The sequence below is a fragment of the Thalassophryne amazonica genome, chromosome 6, assembly GCF_902500255.1.
Source record: "Thalassophryne amazonica chromosome 6, fThaAma1.1, whole genome shotgun sequence".
Classification (NCBI taxonomy): Eukaryota; Metazoa; Chordata; class Actinopteri; order Batrachoidiformes; family Batrachoididae; genus Thalassophryne; species Thalassophryne amazonica.
Genome location: NC_047108.1, coordinates 125,767,530 through 125,787,640, shown reverse-complemented (window position 1 = coordinate 125,787,640; position 20,111 = coordinate 125,767,530). Strand labels below are relative to the sequence as shown.

At 41.3% G+C, this 20,111-nt stretch overlaps 1 protein-coding gene across 2 annotated transcripts in view; it reads left to right on the top strand.

Moving 5' to 3' along the window:
• Positions 1–20,111, top strand: part of mical1 (microtubule associated monooxygenase, calponin and LIM domain containing 1) — a 70,883-nt gene that overhangs the window by 15,189 nt on the left and 35,583 nt on the right. For both annotated transcript variants that reach the window (XM_034173381.1, XM_034173382.1), the window contains 3 exons: positions 10,224–10,324; positions 10,550–10,807; positions 15,252–15,367. In XM_034173381.1, the coding sequence (XP_034029272.1) occupies positions 10,224–10,324; positions 10,550–10,807; positions 15,252–15,367 (475 nt within the window). The remainder of the gene's footprint in view (positions 1–10,223; positions 10,325–10,549; positions 10,808–15,251; positions 15,368–20,111) is intronic.

Genomic DNA, 20,111 nt, shown 5'->3' with positions numbered 1-20,111 from the left:
TCGTCTTGCTCCACGGTATGTGTAAATGCCTTATACACTTATGGCGGTTGGCTCCCTGTGGTGGCAGACTTGTTCATCTGTCTTCAACTGAGTTGGGGAAAAATTCCCTTGTTTATAGTGAAGCAGCTGTAAACTCTGTACCTGTTTTAAAAATTGAGCTACAAAGTTATTTCAGCTTCACTTGTGTTATTTCATGGCTTGCACAGAGAACATAAATTATATAAAATAAAGTCAGTGAACCTTGACATTTCTAATAAGAACAAGGATCTTCTTGCTTTCACTTCTCTGTTGTGCAATACTGAACCTTCAGAGCATGAAATGAATGTGCACACCGTCAGGTCCAGGTGTAATATGAAATGTGGAAGAAAAAAAAAAGAAAAGCACCTAATCTCTTTCAGTTTTCAGTTAATTTCCTGTGACGGCACTGACTGTAAACTCTGTCGCTCTCAACTCCCAACTTTGCAACTATATGTGTGATTTATTAACTTTCATAAAAATCCACAGCATTTATGTGCCACTTTCGTAATCGTGCGGATCTACTGCCTGCAGTGCATTCTGAGCACGTCACTCATTTCAGACGCTGACTACACCTTTGGAAATGGTTTGATAACAGATCTGCTACTTTCTGCTTCCATGTGTAGCAATAGTGAGCAGAATGTGACACTGTTTTCTTGATTGTGCATCAGAATAAGCATTTAATGTCAAATCTGTAGCACAATCCGCTTACGATAAAGAGCTTTATTATGAAAGGCAGTTCTCTGCTTCATGTTGGTGTCCTATTTTTTTTTTTGGGGGGGGGGGGGTAAAGTTTACCAATAAACTGACTTAAACACGTCCTCATTGTACACAATTGGACACAAGAATTTTTTTTTTAGCATATAAAAACTTTCAGGAATTGAACTACACCTGCAGCATGTTTAATCTGATGATCAAATCAATTTTATTTATATAGCGCCAAATCACAACAAACAGTTGCCCCAAGGTGCTTTATATTGTAAGGCAAGGCCATACAATAATTACGTAAAAACCCCAATGGTCAAAACGACCCCCTGTGAGCAAGCACTTGGCTACAGTGGGAAGGAAAAACTCCCTTTTAACAGGAAGAAACCTCCAGCAGAACCAGGCTCAGGGAGGGGCAGTCTTCTGCTGGGACTGGTTGGGGCTGAGGGAGAGAACCAGGAAAAAGACATGCTGTGGAGGGGAGCAGAGATCAATCACTAATGATTAAATGCAGAGTCGTGCATACAGAGCAAAAAGAGAAAGAAACACTCAGTGCATCATGGGAACCCCCCCAGCAGTCTAAGTCTATAGCAGCATAACTAAGGGATGGTTCAGGGTCACCTGATCCAACCCTAACTATAAGCTTTAGCAAAAAGGAAAGTTTTAAGCCTAATCTTAAAAGTAGAGAGGGTGTCTGTCTCCCTGATCTGAATTGGGAGCTGGTTCCACAGGAGAGGAGCCTGAAAGCTGAAGGCTCTGCCTCCCATTCTACTCTTACAAACCCTAGGAACTACAAGTAAGCCTGCAGTCTGAGAGCGAAGCGCTCTATTGGGGTGATATGGTACTATGAGGTCCCTAAGATAAGATGGGACCTGATTATTCAAAACCTTATAAGTAAGAAGAAGAATTTTAAATTCTATTCTAGAATTAACAGGAAGCCAATGAAGAGAGGCCAATATGGGTGAGATATGCTCTCTCCTTCTAGTCCCCGTCAGTACTCCAGCTGCAGCATTTTGCATTAACTGAAGGCTTTTCAGGGAACTTTTAGGACAACCTGATAATAATGAATTACAATAGTCCAGCCTAGAGGAAATAAATGCATGAATTAGTTTTTCAGCATCACTCTGAGACAAGACCTTTCTAATTTTAGAGATATTGCGCAAATGCAAAAAAGCAGTCCTACATATTTGTTTAATATGCGCTTTGAATGACATATCCTGATCAAAAATGACTCCAAGATTTCTCACAGTATTACTAGAGGTCAGGGTAATGCCACCCAGAGTAAGGATCTGGTTAGAAACCATGTTTCTAAGATTTGTGGGGCCAAGTACAATAACTTCAGTTTTATCTAAGTTTAAAAGCAGGAAATTAGAGGTCATCCATGTCTTTATGTCTGTAAGACAATCCTGCAGTTTAGCTAATTGGTGTGTGTCCTCTGGCTTCATGGATAGATAAAGCTGGGTATCATCTGCGTAACAATGAAAATTTAAGCAATGCCGTCTAATAATACTGCCTAAGGGAAGCATGTATAAAGTGAATAAAATTGGTTCTAGCACAGAACCTTGTGGAACTCCATAATTAACCTTAGTCCGTGAAGAAGATTCCCCATTTACACGAACAAATTGTAATCTATTAGATAAATATGATTCAAACCACCGCAGCGCAGTGCCTTTAATACCTATGGCATGCTCTAATCTCTGTAATAAAATTTTATGGTCAACAGTATCAAAAGCAGCACTGAGGTCTAACGGAACAAGCACAGAGATGAGTCCATTGTTTGAGGCCATAAGAAGATCATTTGTAACCTTCACTAATGCTGTTTCTGTACTATGATGAATTCTAAAACCTGACTGAAACTCTTCAAATAGACCATTACTCTGCAGATGATCAGTTAGCTGTTTTACAACTACCCTTTCAAGAATTTTTGAGAGAAAAGGAAGGTTGGAGATTGGCCTATAATTAGCTAAGATAGCTGGGTCAAGTGATGGCTTTTTAAGTAATGGTTTAATTACTGCCACCTTAAAAGCCTGTGGTACATAGCCAACTAATAAAGATAGATTGATCATATTTAAGATCGAAGCATTAATTAAAGGTAGGGCTTCCTTGAGCAGCCTGGTAGGAATGGGGTCTAATAGACATGTTGATGGTTTGGCTACAGTGCTGAAAAGAAACCTGGGGTTGTTCTTATGTACTTCAATTAGTGATGAGTAGTAAGATGTCCTAGCTTTATGGAGGGCTTTTTTATAGAGCAACAGACTCTTTTTCCAGGCTAAGTGAAGATCTTCTAAATTAGTGAGACACCATTTCCTCTCCAACTTACGGATTATCTGCTTTAAGCTGCGAGTTTGTGAGTTATACCACGGAGTCAGGCACTTCTGATTTAAAGCTCTTTTTTTCAGAGGAGCTACAGCATCCAAAGTTGTCTTCAATGAGGATGTAAAACTATTGACGAGATAATCTATCTCACTTACAGAGTTTAGGTAGCTACTCTGCACTGTGTTGGTATATGGCATTAGAGAACATAAAGAAGGAATCATATCCTTAAACCTAGTTACAGCGCTTTCTGAAAGACTTCTAGTGTAATGGAACTTATTCCCCACTGTTGGGTAGTCCATCAGAGTAAATGTAAATGTTATTAAGAAATGATCAGACAGAAGGGGGTTTTCAGGGAATACTGTTAAGTCTTCAATTTCCATACCATAAGTCAGAACAAGATCTAAGATATGATTAAAGTGGTGGGTGGACTCATTTACATTTTGAGCAAAGCCAGTTGAGTCTAATAATAGATTAAATGCAGTGTTGAGGCTGTCATTCTCAGCATCTATGTGGATGTTAAAATCGCCCACTATAATTATCTTATCTGAGCTAAGCACTAAGTCAGACAAAAGGTCTGAAAATTCACAGAGAAACTCGGTAACGACCAGGTGGACGATAGATAACAACAAATAAAACTGGTTTTTGGGACTTCCAATTTGGATGGACAAGACTAAGAGTCAAGCTTTCAAATGAATTAAAGCTCTGTCTGTGTTTTTGATTAATTAATAAGCTGGAATGGAAGATTGCTGCTAATCCTCCACCTCGGCCCGTGCTACGAGCATTCTGGCAGCTAGTGTGACTCGGGGGTGTTGACTCATTTAAACTAACATATTCATCCTGCTGTAACCAGGTTTCTGTAAGGCAGAATAAATCAATATGTTGATCAATTATTATATCATTTACTAACAGGGACTTAGAAGAGAGAGACCTAATGTTTAATAGACCACATTTAACTGTTTTAGTCTGTGGTGCAGTTGAAGGTGCTATATTATTTTTTCTTTTTGAATTTTTATGCTTAAATAGATTTTTACTGGTTATTGGTGGTCTGGGAGCAGGCACCGTCTCTCCGGGAATGGGGTAATAAGGGGATGGCAGGGGGAGAGAAGCTGCAGAGAGGTGTGTAAGACTACAACTCTGCTTCCTGGTCCCAACCCTGGATAGTCACGGTTTGGAGGATTTAAGAAAATTGGCCAAATTTCTAGAAATGAGAGCTGCTCCATCCAAAGTGGGATGGATGTCGTCTCTCCTAACAAGACCAGGTTTTCCCCAGAAGCTTTGCCAATTATCTATGAAGCCCACCTCATTTTTTGGACACCACTCAGACAGACAGCAATTCAGGGAGAACATGCGGCTAAACATGTCACTCCCGGTCCGATTGGGGAGGGGCCCAGAGAAAACTACAGAGTCCGACATTGTTTTTGCAAAGTTACACACCGATTCAATGTTAATTTTAGTGACCTCCGATTGGCGTAACCGGGTGTCATTACTGCCGACGTGAATTACAGTCTTACGAAATTTATGCTTCACCTTAGCCAGCAGTTTCAAATTTCCTTCAGTGTCACCTGCTCTGGCCCCCAGAAGACAATTGACTATGGTTGCTGGTGTCGCTAACTTCACATTTCTCAAAACAGAGTCGCCAATAACCAGAGTTTGATCCTCGGCGGGTGTGTCGTCGAGTGGGGAAAAACGGTTAGAAATGTGAAGGGGTTGGCGGTGTACACGGGGCTTCTGTTTAGAACTACGCTTGCTCCTCACAGTCACCCAGTCGGCCTGCTTTCCCGGCTGCTCGGGATCTGCTGGAAGGGAACTAACGGCGGCTAAGCTACCTTGGTCCGCACCGACTACAGGGGCCTGGCTAGCTGTAGGATTTTCCAAGGTGCAGAGCCGAGTCTCCAATTCGCCCAGCCTGGCCTCCAAAGCTACGAATAAGCTACACTTATTACAAGTACCATTACTGCTAAAGGAGGCCGAGGAATAACTAAACATTTCACACCCAGAGCAGAAAAGTGCAGGAGAGACAGGAGAAGCCGCCATGCTAAATTGGCTAAGAGCTAGTAGCTGCGCTAAGCTGGCGGATTCCTAAAAACACACAAAGTGAATAATCAATCAATCAATTTCAATCAATTTTTTTATATAGCGCCAAATCACAACAAACAGTTGCCCCAAGGCGCTTTATATTGTAAGGCAAGGCCATACAATAATTATGTAAAACCCCAACGGTCAAAACGACCCCCTGTGAGCAAGCACTTGGCTACAGTGGGAAGGAAAAACTCCCTTTTAACAGGAAGGAACCTCCAGCAGAACCAGGCTCAGGGAGGGGCAGTCTTCTGCTGGGACTGGTTGGGGCTGAGGGAGAGAACCAGGAAAAAGACATGCTGTGGAGGGGAGCAGAGATCGATCACTAATGATTAAATGCAGAGTGGTGCATACAGAGCAAAAAGAGAAAGAAACAGTGCATCATGGGAACCCCCCAGCAGTCTACGTCTATAGCAGCATAACTAAGGGATGGTTCAGGGTCACCTGATCCAGCCCTAACTATAAGCTTTAGCAAAAAGGAAAGTTTTAAGCCTAATCTTAAAAGTAGAGAGGGTGTCTGTCTCCCTGATCTGAATTGGGAGCTGGTTCCACAGGAGAGGAGCCTGAAAGCTGAAGGCTCTGCCTCCCATTCTACTCTTACAAACCCTAGGAACTACAAGTAAGCCTGCAGTCTGAGAGCGAAGCGCTCTATTGGGGTGATATGGTACTACGAGGTCCCTAAGATAAGATGGGACCTGATTATTCAAAACCTTATAAGTAAGAAGAAGAATTTTAAATTCTATTCTAGAATTAACAGGAAGCCAATGAAGAGAGGCCAATATGGGTGAGATATGCTCTCTCCTTCTAGTCCCCGTCAGTACTCTAGCTGCAGCATTTTGAATTAACTGAAGGCTTTTTAGGGAACTTTTAGGACAACCTGATAATAATGAATTACAATAGTCCAGCCTAGAGGAAATAAATGCATGAATTAGTTTTTCAGCATCACTCTGAGACAAGACCTTTCTGATTTTAGAGATATTGCGTAAATGCAAAAAAGCAGTCCTACATATTTGTTTAATATGCGCTTTGAATGACATATCCTGATCAAAAATGACTCCAAGATTTCTCACAGTATTACTAGAGGTCAGGGTAATGCCATCCAGAGTAAGGATCTGGTTAGACACCATGTTTCTAAGATTTGTGGGGCCAAGTACAATAACTTCAGTTTTATCTGAGTTTAAAAGCAGGAAATTAGAGGTCATCCATGTCTTTATGTCTGTAAGACAATCCTGCAGTTTAGCTAATTGGTGTGTGTCCTCTGGCTTCATGGATAGATAAAGCTGGTTATCATCTGCGTAACAATGAAAATTTAAGCAATACCATCTAATAATACTGCCTAAGGGAAGGATGTATAAAGTGAATAAAATTGGTCCTAGCACAGAACCTTGTGGAACTCCATAATTAACTTTAGTCTGTGAAGAAGATTCCCCATTTACATGAACAAATTGTAATCTGTTAGACAAATATGATTCAAACCACCGCAGCGCAGTGCCTTTAATACCTATGGCATGCTCTAATCTCTGTAATAAAATTTTATGGTCAACAGTATCAAAAGCAGCACTGAGGTCTAACAGAACAAGCACAGAGATGAGTCCACTGTCCGAGGCCATAAGAAGATCATTTGTAACCTTCACTAATGCTGTTTCTGTACTATGATGAATTCTAAAACCTGACTGAAACTCTTCAAATAGACCATTCCTCTGCAGATGATCAGTTAGCTGTTTTACAACTACCCTTTCAAGAATTTTTGAGAGAAAAGGAAGGTTGGAGATTGGCCTATAATTAGCTAAGATAGCTGGGTCAAGTGATGGCTTTTTAAGTAATGGTTTAATTACTGCCACCTTAAAAGCCTGTGGTACATAGCCAACTAACAAAGATAGATTGATCATATTTAAGATCGAAGCATTAAATAATGGTAGGGCTTCCTTGAGCAGCCTGGTAGGAATGGGGTCTAATAAACATGTTGATGGTTTGGATGAAGTAACTAATGAAAATAACTCAGACAGAACAATCGGAGAGAAAGAGTCTAACCAAATACCGGCATCACTGAAAGCAGCCAAAGATAACGATACGTCTTTGGGATGGTTATGAGTAATTTTTTCTCTAATAGTTAAAATTTTGTTAGCAAAGAAAGTCATGAAGTCATTACTAGTTAAAGTTAATGGAATACTCAGCTCAATAGAGCTCTGACTCTTTGTCAGCCTGGCTACAGTGCTGAAAAGAAACCTGGGGTTGTTCTTATTTTCTTCAATTAGTGATGAGTAGAAAGATGTCCTAGCTTTACGGAGGGCTTTTTTTATAGAGCAACAGACTCCATCAGAGTAAATGTAAATGTTATTAAGAAATGATCAGACAGAAGGGAGTTTTCAGGGAATACTGTTAAGTCTTCTATTTCCATACCATAAGTCAGAACAAGATCTAAGATATGATTAAAGTGGTGGGTGGACTCATTTACTTTTTGAGCAAAGCCAATAGAGTCTAATAATAGATTAAATGCAGTGTTGAGGCTGTCATTCTCAACATCTGTGTGGATGTTAAAATCGCCCACTATAATTATCTTATCTGAGCTAAGCACTAAGTCAGACAAAAGGTCTGAAAATTCACAGAGAAACTCACAGTAACGACCAGGTGGACGATAGATAATAACAAATAAAACTGGTTTTTGGGACTTCCAATTTGGATGGACAAGCCTAAGAGTCAAGCTTTGAAATGAATTAAAGCTCTGTCTGGGTTTTTGATTGATTAATAAGCTGGAATGGAAGATTGCTGCTAATCCTCCGCCCCGGCCCGTGCTACGAGCGTTCTGACAGTTAGTGTGACTCGGGGGTGTTGACTCATTTAAACTAACATATTCATCCTGCTGTAACCAGGTTTCTGTAAGGCAGAATAAATCAATATGTTGATCAATTATTATATCATTTACCAACAGGGACTTAGAAGAGAGAGACCTAATGTTTAACAGACCACATTTAACTGTTTTAGTCTGTGGTGCAGTTGAAGGTGCTATATTATTATTTCCTTTTGAATTTTTATGCTTAAATAGATTTTTGCTGGTTATTGGTAGTCTGGGAGCAGGCACCGTCTCTACGGGGATGGGGTAATGAGGGGATGGCAGGGGGAGAGAAGCTGCAGAGAGGTGTGTAAGACTACAACTCTGCTTCCTGGTCCCAACCCTGGATAGTCACGGTTTGGAGGATTTAAGAAAATTGGCCAGATTTCTAGAAATGAGAGCTGCTCCATCCAAAGTGGGATGGATGCCGTCTCTCCTAACAAGACCAGGTTTTCCCCAGAAGCTTTGCCAATTATCTATGAAGCCCACCTCATTTTTTTGGACACCACTCAGACAGCCAGCAATTCAAGGAGAACATGCGGCTAAACATGTCACTCCCGGTCCGATTGGGGAGGGGCCCAGAGAAAACTACAGAGTCCGACATTGTTTTTGCAAAGTTACACACCGATTCAATGTTAATTTTAGTGACCTCCGATTGGCGTAATTGGGTGTCATTACTGCCGACGTGAATTACAATCTTATCAAATTTACGCTTAGCCTTAGCCAGCAGTTTCAAATTTCCTTCAATATCGCCTGCTCTGGCCCCCGGAAGACAATTGACTATGGTTGCTGGTGTCGCTAACTTCACATTTCGCAAAACAGAGTCGCCAATAATGAGTTTGATCCTCGGCGGGTGTGTCGTCGAGTGGGGAAAAACGGTTAGAGATGTGAACCGGTTGGCGGTGTACACGGGGCTTCTGTTTAGGGCTACGCTTCCTCCTCACAGTCACGCAGTCGGCCTGCTTTCCCGGCTGCTCGGGATCTGCCAGAGGGAAACTAACGGCGGCTAAGCTACCTTGGTCCGCACCGACTACAGGGGCCTGGCTAGCTGTAGAATTTTCCACGGTGCGGAGCCGAGTCTCCAATTCGCCCAGCCTGGCCTCCAAAGCTACGAATAAGCTACACTTATTACAAGTACCGTTACTGCTAAAGGAGGCCGAGGAATAACTAAACATTTCACACCCAGAGAAGAAAAGTGCGGGAGAGACAGGAGAAGCCGCCATGCTAAATCGGCTAAGAGCTAGTAGCTACGCTAAGCTAGCGGATTCCTAAAAACACGCAAAGTGAATAATAATTTAGAGGTGATTCAGCAGAAGGAGTGCTTTAGTTAAGGCACGTGAAGATTACACTGTGAAACAAATCGTAATCTAGATAACTAGATCAATCTAACTGCGCAGATTAAACAGCTAACAGATACAGAAAAACACCGCTGTGCTCCGGAACAGGAAGTGATACAATACCGCAGTGAGAGCCAACCACCAGTAGAGGCAAGCAAGAGGCAGTCTTGAACACATGATCTGTGGCGAACCCTAACGGGAGCAGCCAAAAAAAATAAATAAATAAATAAACTAATCAAATTAACATTTGATTAAAGACTAGCATAAAAATGTGACTGTTTTCAGTGTTGAACCATGTGTTGTCTTACATTTAATGTATTTTCCAGAGTATGTCAAATCTTGTAATCTGTAGTCTGCTCATTCATTTTTTATGCTTATTATGATTATTGTTGTTTGTATTTTTATTTATTTTTTTATTGATGCATTTTTGTAGTGTAGTACTTTTTCCATTATTGCCTTTTTTATTGTTGGATTATTTTGTTTAGTGCTTTGATTCCTTATATGATTTCTTCTTCTTCTTCTTCTTAGTAGTAGTAGTAATATTATAAAACAAACCTATGATTTTTCAATATACAAGTCACACCGGAGTATAAGCTACAAGACCTCTCAAACTAGTGGAAAAAACAAAACCTGTGACTTATACTCTGAAAACAATCTAACTGAAATTTTGCAACTGAAAAGTTGTTAAAATCAGAATGCACTACTGCAGCCAAATTTTTATCACACTTTTCTAACCGTTCTGTGTTATAACAGTAATAATTCAGAAATAGATTTGTACAACTGATATTCACATATAATACATGGCATATTTCATAAACAGATTTGAAGTAAAGTAGTTTCTGTTTCAAAGCAGGTTTTTCTCATTTCTTTACTGTCAGTTGTCAGCCTTCCTGATTTTTACTATCGTCCTAGTCCCCATGCCCACTCTCTGCTTCCCTTTCCAGGTATCGACTTAGAGAATATTGTCTACTATAAAGATGACACCCACTACTTTGTCATGACTGCCAAGAAGAAGAGCCTCCTGAAAAAAGGGGTCATTAAACAGGTGCGAACAAACACATCCATTACAGAGAAATAGTGTGATTGTTACCTGCCGCATCCCTTTCACTCACAAAAGAAACAAACTGGATGGATGATTCAGCCTTGAAGGAGCTCGAGTGTCACAAGATAAACTGTCAGTCGTTTCTCGGCAGCCTGGCCCGAAACCTGATGGAGTAAAACCTGACAGTCGGCATCAGTCATCAGCTTGCACCTGTCTCTGTCTTTACAGGACCGTAACAATGCAGAGGAGCTGCTTGCGCCTTCAAATGTGGACCATGATGCTCTGTGTCATTACGCCCATGACGCTGCCCACTTCTCCACAGGCGGCAAATTACCTGACCTTCAATTTGCTGAGAACCAAGTCGGCCAAGCAGATGTGGCCATGTTTGACTTCACCTGCATGTACCGTGCTGAGAATGCCTCGTTAGTGAGGGAGAGGAGGGGCAAGAAGCTGCTAATGGGTCTTGTTGGAGATTGCCTGGTGGAGGTAGGCAGGAAAAGCATCTAGAATATCTTTTATTGATGACGCAAATGTGTAAAAGTACAAATGGTCCTAGTATGTTGTGCAGCTGGCATTTCAATCTTCAGTTGTGTTTTATTTGCTGTTTTGTGGCCTTAAGCCACACAGGCACTAACGAAGGATCCCAAAACCAAAATGAAACAAGAAATCTGGACTTACGTTGACTTTCGGAGATGTCGTTTAACCATCGTCCCACTTTGTTTCTGTAACTGGCACTTCGCCAGAATTTTGAAACTGTTGAAAAAATGTGAACGAATCCCGAAGACAACTTCAATTCATCCGTATTTTGTTTTGCTTTCTGTCTTGACAGTTATTCATCGTTTGCATAGTTCCCGTACCGTCAGCATTCCCTTTGACTGTCGTCCAACTTTGTCCAACCTCCCAAGTCAGATGTCTTTCACGAATGTTGCCAGTATCTGAACGGATGAATAACTAAAGATCCGATGAGCTGAACGTGACTCGTCCATGTGTGGGACGAAAAGCAGCATTTGCAGATAGAAATGATAGCGGCAAGAATGTTTCAGCCACAAATGGCTGTACACCACAAATGGCTGTGCACACGTTCACGTTTCATTTTGATTTTGTTTAAAGCGTCAAGGTCTGCGTTCACTTCATTTTTCTTTTGTTAATTTCAGTTTTGTTTCATTCTTTTATGCACTCTTGATTTGGAGGCTTTCAGTGATGGGAGAAGCACCGGCTCATTCGTCCACCTTTTCTCAATGATTTGTGACTTTGTGACTTTTTCCCTTTGTTCAGCTAATGTCGTGTGACCGGGTTCTTACACTTGCCTCATATTAACTTCATGAAAAATATGGTTTTAACATTCATCAAATATAGAGCATATTAAACCAAAGCAGCTCCTATTAAGAAGTAAAACCTTAGTAAAATAAGAATACGAGGTCTGTTAGAAAACTATCCGACCTTTTTATTTTTTAAAAAACTATATGGATTTGAATCATGTGCGCTTGCATCAGCCAAGCTTGAACCTTTGTGCGCATGCGTGAGTTTTTTCACGCCTGTCAGTTGCGTCATTCACCTGTGGGCAGGCTTTGAGTGAGCACTGGTCCACCCCCCCCTCGTCGGATTTTCATTGTCAGGGAAATGGCTGAGCGATTGGAGCAGCGCTGAATCAAATTTTTCCAGAAACTGTGAGAGACAGCGAGGTGGAAACCATTCGGAAGATTCAGATGGCTTCCGGTGAGGATACTCTGGGAGTCACACAGATTAAGGAGCGTTACAACCGGTTTAAAGACGGCGCACAATGGCGGAGGGTGCGCCGCGCTCCGGGCGGCCATCGACAGGCTGAAACGACCAGATCATTTCCAAAGTGAACGCTGTGTTGATCCGGGACGTCGTCTGACTACCAGAGAAATTGCAGAAGAGTTGGACATCAGCACTTTTGCGGCACATTCCACTGTTACAGGAGATTTTGTAATGAAAGACGTGCGGAGGAATTTGAGCGTCGGGATGGAGCCGCTACTGGCGCACAACAAAAAGCACGTCCGTGTTGGAAGTCTCACAGGACATGTTGTGACATGACCAGCTGTTACACAAATGGTTTCCAACACGGACGTGCTTTTTGTTGCGCGCCATTGCGGCTCCGTCCCGACGCGCGAATTCCTCCGCACGTCTTTCATTACAAAAAAACCTGTAACAGTGGAATGTGCCACAAAAGTGCTGATGTCCAACTCTTCTGCCATTTCTCTGGTAGTCAGACGACGTCCGGGATCAACACAGCCTTCACTTTGGAAATGATCTGGTCGTTTCAGCCTGTCGATGGCCGCTCGGAGCGCGACGCGCCCTCTGCCATTGTGCGCCATCTTTAAACCGGTTGTAACGCTCCTTAATCTGTGTGACTCCCAGAGTATCCTCACCGGAAGCCATCTGAATCTTCCGAATGGTTTCCACCTGGCTGTCTCTCACAGTTTCTGGAAAAATTTGATTCAGCACTGCTCCAATCGCTCAGCCATTTCCCTGACAATGAAAATCCGACGAGGGGGGGGTGGACCAGTGCTCACTCAAAGCCTGCCCACAGGCGAATGACGCAACTGACAGGCGTGAAAAAACTCACGCATGCGCACGAAGGTTCAAGCTTGTCTGATGCAAGTGCACATGATTCAAATCCATATAGTTTTAAAAAAAAAATAAAAAGGTCGGATAGTTTTCTAACAGACCTCGTACATGCAAATAAAAATGTCTTCCAGTGACAAAAGGCACTACAATGAAGAATTAATCTTATCTACAGCAATAGGAATTTAAAAAAACATACACACACAGACTGTCCATATCCTGATTTTTGGTGTCAGTAATTCTAATAGAAAGACTAGAAGGGAGAGATTCATGCTCTTTAGCCTGTGGATGGTCCAGACAGACAAGAATGGAGTTCTTATTACTGATGACGCACTTAGTGTAAAAGTCACGAAGCTGCTCCAATAGTATCCCAGTCCCTTTAGAAGACATATGGACAAGTCTGTCCAGTTTGTTTTTATAGCTATAGGCTGATACCACCAAACAAACATTGATGCAGCAGCTAAGACCAGATTCAATAAAACCTCTCTCAACAAAACCACAATAGCATTGCTAACCTTGAAAGAATTCATTATCCTCAAAAAGAACAAACGCTTCAGATTACTTATTACAGACAATAATGGTGACCAAATATTTATATTCCAGTGGAGTCTCAACAACCTCACCCTGAGAGAAAGAACTAGATAGAACAAGGTTGCATCCAGCATGAGTCATCGGAACCTCCGGATGTTGAATTACAGTAGTGTTCAGAATAATAGTAGTGCTATGTGACTAAAAAGATTAATCCAGGTTTTGAGTATATTTCTTATTGTTACACGGGAAACAAGGTACCAGTAGATTCAGTAGATTCTCACAAATCCAACAAGACCAAGCATTCATGATATGCACACTCTTAAGGCTATGAAATTGGGCTATTAGTAAAAAAAAAAGTAGAAAAGGGGGTGTTCACAATAATAGCAGTGTGGCATTCAGTCAGTGAGTTCGTCAATTTTGTGGAACAAACAGGTGTGAATCAGGTGTCCCCTATTTAAGGATGAAGCCAGCACCTGTTGAACATGCTTTTCTCTTTGAAAGCCTGAGGAAAATGGGATGTTCAAGACATTGATCAGAAGAACAGCGTAGTTTGATCAAAAAGGTGATTGGAGAGGGAAAAACGTATACGCAGGTGCAAAAAATTATAGGCTGTTCATCTACAATGATCTCCAATGCTTTAAAATGGACAAAAAACCAGAGACACATGGAAGAAAACGGAAAACAACCATCAAAATGGATAGAAGAATAACAAGAATGTCAAAGGCTCACCCATTGATCAGCTCCAGGATGATCAAAGACAGTCTGGAGTTACCTGTAAGTGCTGTGACAGTTAGAAGACGCCTGTGTGAAGCTAATTTATTTGCAAGAATCCCCCGCAAAGTCCCTCTGTTAAATAAAAGACGTGCAGAAGAGGTTACAATTTGCCAAAGAACATATCAACTGGCCTAAAGAGAAATGGAGGAATATTTTGTGGACTGATGAGAGTAAAATTGTTCTTTTTGGGTCCAAGGGTTGCATACAGTTTGTGAGACGACCCCCAAACTCTGAATTCAAGCCACAGTTCACAGTGAAGACAGTGAAGCATGGTGGTGCAAGCATCATGATATGGGCATGTTTCTCCTACTATGGTGTTGGGCCTATATATCACATGCCAGGTATCATGGATCAGTTTGGATATGTCAAAATACTTGAAGAGGTTATGTTGCCTTACGCTAAAGAGGACATGCCCTTGAAATGGGTGTCTCAACAAGACAATGACCCCAAGCACACTAGTACATGAGCAAAATCTTGGTTCCAAACCAACAAAATTAATGCCTTGCAGATGTGAAGAAATCATGAAAAACTGTGGTTATACAACTAAATACTAGTTTAGTGATTCACAGGATTGCTAAAAAAAAGCAGTTTGAACATAATAGTTTTGTTAGTTTTGTTAATAGTTTGTAGCATCAACAGCAGATGCTACTATTATTGTGAACACCCCCTTTTCTACTTTTTTTTTTACTAATAGCCCAATTTCATAGCCTTAAGAGTGTGCATATCATGAATGCTTGGTCTTGTTGGATTTGTGAGAATCTACTGGTACCTTGTTTCCCATGTAACAATAAGAAATATACTCAAAACCTGGATTAATTATTTTTTAGTCACATAGCACTACTATTATTCTGAACACTACTGTATCAAATGTAGGAGGGTAGTGTTACATCCACAACACTTTGATCTGAAGCATGCAAACTGAAGTGGGTCCAACTGATCCTCCACATCTTCAGATGATGTGTAATACTCCCCTTGCCCTTTTTCCCCATTAAAGTTTCAGCAAGTGAGGTAAGGTTCTTGTGGTCTTTGTCTGCAGCCTTTCTGGCCTCTGGGCACGGGTATCGCTCGAGGTTTCCTTGCAGCTTTTGATGCAGCGTGGATGGTGAGGAGCTGGGGCATGGGCATCCCTCATCTGAAGGTCATAGCTGAGCGGTAAGCAGCCATCAATCAACTTTAAGCAGAGCGGTGTTGAAGATCAGTCTAGTAATCAACAGATGGGGTATATTTATTTTTAAAAAGTTTTATTTCACAGTACATTAGCTATTTCTATGTAGTAGCTCTTTTTGCGGTGTGAGGTAAATGGATTTTGACTGATATTGAACTGTTGTACACCATCTGCGTTCAACTACTTCAGACATGTTTTTAAACTACTATTATTGAGGGTTGGGGATGACTGCTCGTAATAGTTGACTACAACCAGCTAATACCCAAGTAGTCAGGTAATTAAGAAGATTTCTGACAGTTTATGGATAAATCATTGAAAAGTAATTTGTCAGAAATAGTGAAATTTCCCTCCAGTTCACTTAAGTTCCATCAGAGTCCGTTTTCTGCTGTTTGTAACACTGGTGCCGAGGACAGGGTACTGTTTGAGAGACTGTTTGACTAAGTAGAGAGATCAGGCAGAAAGGCCAGCACTCCTTTCATTGAAAAGCTTTGAATAATTATCTTGCATCGAGTTATACCACACACATTTTTTTCTCGTGGAGCTTACTGTGTTAATGCCATGTTTTCAATTTGAAGTTCTCCAATTAGTTGTTTAAATTACAGTCCATTTTGGAATTTCACTGCTTAGATGTGACCTTTGTAATTCATTTTCAAAATTAGTTTTCGACTAGTGGCTGACTAATGGTGGCCAACTAGTCGACCAATCGAAAGATTTTCATCGGTTATCTGAACCCTACTTTTAATGAGTTATTTTTGTTTTTGTTTTTTTTAATTGTATTAAGCAGCACTCAATCATTGGTAAATTATTAATATTGCTCATTGGGCTGGGGATTGAAAACTGGTTCCAATACAGAATCTGTTCCAGATTTTTCAGTCCATTCAGTCCAAGCCTCAAAATGTTATCAATTCCGGCAGGTTTGTCTGGCAGTTAAACATTGCAACCTTTTGTCATCATTTCAGATGTGATGTTATAATGTCAAACTCTGTCTAGCAACAAGAAAACAACTTTTGCAATGATGCTGAAAATCTCTGTAGAGCTTCATGTTTTCACACAGGAAATTGTTCAGGAATTAAGTGAATTGAAAAGCAAATCAAATGTTCCTATCCCTACTTGCGAAATTCAGACAGATTTCTTCTTTTTTTTAATAAATTTGCAAAAATCTTAATAAAAGAAAAAAAAAAAACATTTTTCACATTGTCATTATGGGGTATTGTGTGTAGAAGTTTGAGGGGATAAATGAATTTCATCCATTTTTGGAATAAGGCTGTAACATAACAAAATGTGGAAAAAGTGATGCACTGTGAATACTTTCCAGGTGCACTGCAACTGAATTTCAGATGTTTTTAACCTGTTGTATGAAAAAGTGAGCTTGGATTAAAGCTCATTTAACCATTTTCAAATGGAAAACTGTGTATAGTGAATTTCATGATTAATCTAGTAAAGATGTATCCTGCTCTCTGGAAATTGTGACACTTTTTTATAATTGTTGCACATGGCTATAGACAAAATAGATAACCATTAAAAATGTTAGACAGATTAATTTATAGTAAAAACAAAGATGCAGCTGTAAATTATTATAGAAACACAGTAAATATACAGTTGTTTCTTCATGTGCAAGGACAACCAGAGCTGTCTAGACAAGAAACTTTTTTTTTTTTAACTCCATACTGTTCGTGGACCATTTTAGAATATCTAAAATAAGGTATATGGGAGAAAATGTGAATATCTTGACATATTGCAGCACAGTTTCTCACTAAAATCCATCAGTGCCTCTGTGGACTTGTCGCCCCAGCAGCACTGCCACACATCCTGAGATAATCAGTGTGCAATTAATGCTCATTTTCATTACAGCGGTCTTAAAATCCATCCCAGTGATTTCTGGCTTGATAATTCAGGACTTTAGAAATGCACTAAAAGAGTGTGCTGACTTTACTGTGAGAAGCTTTTTGAGCTGGCAGTTATTTATTTTAACAGGTCTTAAAGGAAGTACCATATGCCGATTGCACTTTTACATGTCGTAGTCATACACAATAGTAGATAGTGACAAACATCCTTGAAAAGCTCATTTGTTCCTCCTGTGCTATTGTCATTAGCAACCATCTACAGCAGCCAAGAACTGGTGAGACGACTCCTGTGAATTACAGTTTACACTTGTGCCAAATATTGCCTCTGTATAGTTTAAAACCTAGGTCATTTATCTCAATTTCAATTCAATTTATTTCATTTATTCAGCACCAAATCACATCAATGCTGCCTCAAGGTGCTTCACACAAGGTAAGGTCTAACCTTACCAACCCCTAGAGCAAGCACAGGAAAAAAAAAAAAAACAGAATAGCATCAAAAAAAAGTGCATTATTGAGATGAACACACAGTCATTGGCGCCATGGCAAGAGGGGTGGTCCAGCACCCTGGGATGCAGGGCCAGCATCCATCCATCACGTCATCATGGAGGAGTACATTCCAAAAGCAGACTACAGTCTGCTGCTTCAGCCATGGAATCTCATAATCAATCCAGAACCCTGTGGTGCACAGCCATCAGCCTTGCGTGATGTCATCAGTGTCTCGGAAAGAGAGAAGAAGAGCAGAATCAATCGGCTGGAAATAACTACACCTAAGGTGATCGCTGGCAGCTAGTCCTGTGCTTCACTAACAGACTCAGAATTTACAACCCCAGTTCCAGTGAAGTTGGGATGTTGTGTAAAATCTAAATTAAAAACAGAATACAATGATTTGCAAATCTTCAGCCTATATTCAATTGCATACACCACAAAGACAAGATATTTAATGTTCAACCTGATAAACTTTGTTTTGGTTCAAATATTTGCTCATTTTGAAATGGATGCCTGCAACATGTTTCTAAAAAGCTGGGACAGTGGTATGTTTACCACTGTGTTACATCACCTTTCCTTCTAACACTCAATAAATCAAATCAAATCAATTTTATTTATATAGTGTTGTGTGGGCCGCTGAAGAGGAGGTACTGCTGGCCCACCACCACCAGATGGCGCCCTGCTTGGAGTGCGGGCTCCAAGCACGAGAGGGCGTTGGAGCGACCAGGAGTGACAGCTGTCACTCATCATCCGTACCAGCTGTCACTCATCCACTACTCATCACCACCACCATAAAGGCCGGACTGCAACTCCACCTCCCCGCCGAGAAATCAGCTACCATTCAGGTAACTTCTCTGCTGACTTAACACTGACTAATAATCTGAACTTCTTTGCAGCCGTTTTCCTGTGGTGTGTCCTTATCTGTGGGATTGGCGTTTGGTGTGATCAGCGACGGCTTCGCTTCACACCCCAACCAGATAAGTGGTTAGACAGGAGCTGCACAAGTGTGTGATTGGAGGTGGAGGTTCTCCCTCCCAATTGTATACAGACTGTGGGATTACTGAGTGTGCGAACTCGCACTCATCAGGACTGTCTCTGTTCTCTGCCAGCAGTACCGAGTCTGACTGCTGAAGACAGCGGCCACCTGGGGCGTAGGGCTTGGCGGCTCCGGTGTTCTTCAGCTCCGTTGGTGGTGGAAGCTGTGTGGGATCCGGCTCTTCTCTCACCAGGTGTCTTCTATCGTCGAGCCTGCCCACACGTCACCTGGTGTATGATTGACAGTCACCATATTGTTTGTACGTCATTGTGCGATTCACAACATTAAATTGTTACTTTTGGCTTATCCATTGTCCGTTCATTAAGGCCCCCTGTTGTGGGTCCGTGTCACGACACTTTCACAACATATAGCGCCAAATCACAACAAACAGTTGCCCCAAGGTGCTTTATATTGTAAGGCAAGGCCATACAATAATTACGGAAAAACCCCAACGGTCAAAATGACCCCCTGTGAGCAAGCACTTGGTGACAGTGGGAAGGAAAAACTCCCTCTTAACAGGAAGAAACCTCCAGCAGAACCAGGCTCAGGGAGGAGCAGTCTTCTGCTGGGACTGGTTGGGGCTGAGGGGAGAGAATCAGGAAAAAGACATGCTGTGGAGGGGAGCAGAGATCAATCACTAATGATTAAATGCAGAGTGGTGCATACAGAGCAAAAAGAGAAAGAAACACTCAGTGCATCATGGGAACCCCCCAGCAGTCTAAGTCTATAGCAGCATAACTAAGGGATGGTTCAGGGTCACCTGATCCAGCCCTAACTATAAGCTTTAGCAAAAAGGAAAGTTTTAAGCCTAATCTTAAAAGTAGAGAAGGTGTCTGTCTCCCTGATCTGAATTGGGAGCTGGTTCCACAGGAGAGGAGCCTGAAAGCTGAAGGCTCTGCCTCCTATTCTACTCTTACAAACCCTAGGAGCTGCGAGTTTGTGAGTTATACCACGGAGTCAGGCACTTCTGATTTAAGATTCTCTTTTTCAGAGGAGCTACAGCATCCAAAGTTGTCTTCAATGAGGATGTAAAACTATTGACGAGATACTCTATCTCACTTACAGAGTTTAGGTAGCTACTCTGCGCTGTGTTGGTATATGGCATTAGAGAACATAAAGAAGGACTCGTATCCATAAACTTAGTTACAGTGCTTTCTGAAAGACTTCTAGTGTAATGAAACTTATTCCCCACTGCTGGGTAGTCCATCAGAGTAAATGTAAATGTTATTAAGAAATGATCAGACAGAAGGGAGTTTTCAGGGAATATTGTTAAGTCTTCAATTTCCATACCATAAGTCAGAACAAGATGTAAGATATGATTAAAGTGGTGGGTGGACTCATTTACTTTTTGAGCAAAGCCAATAG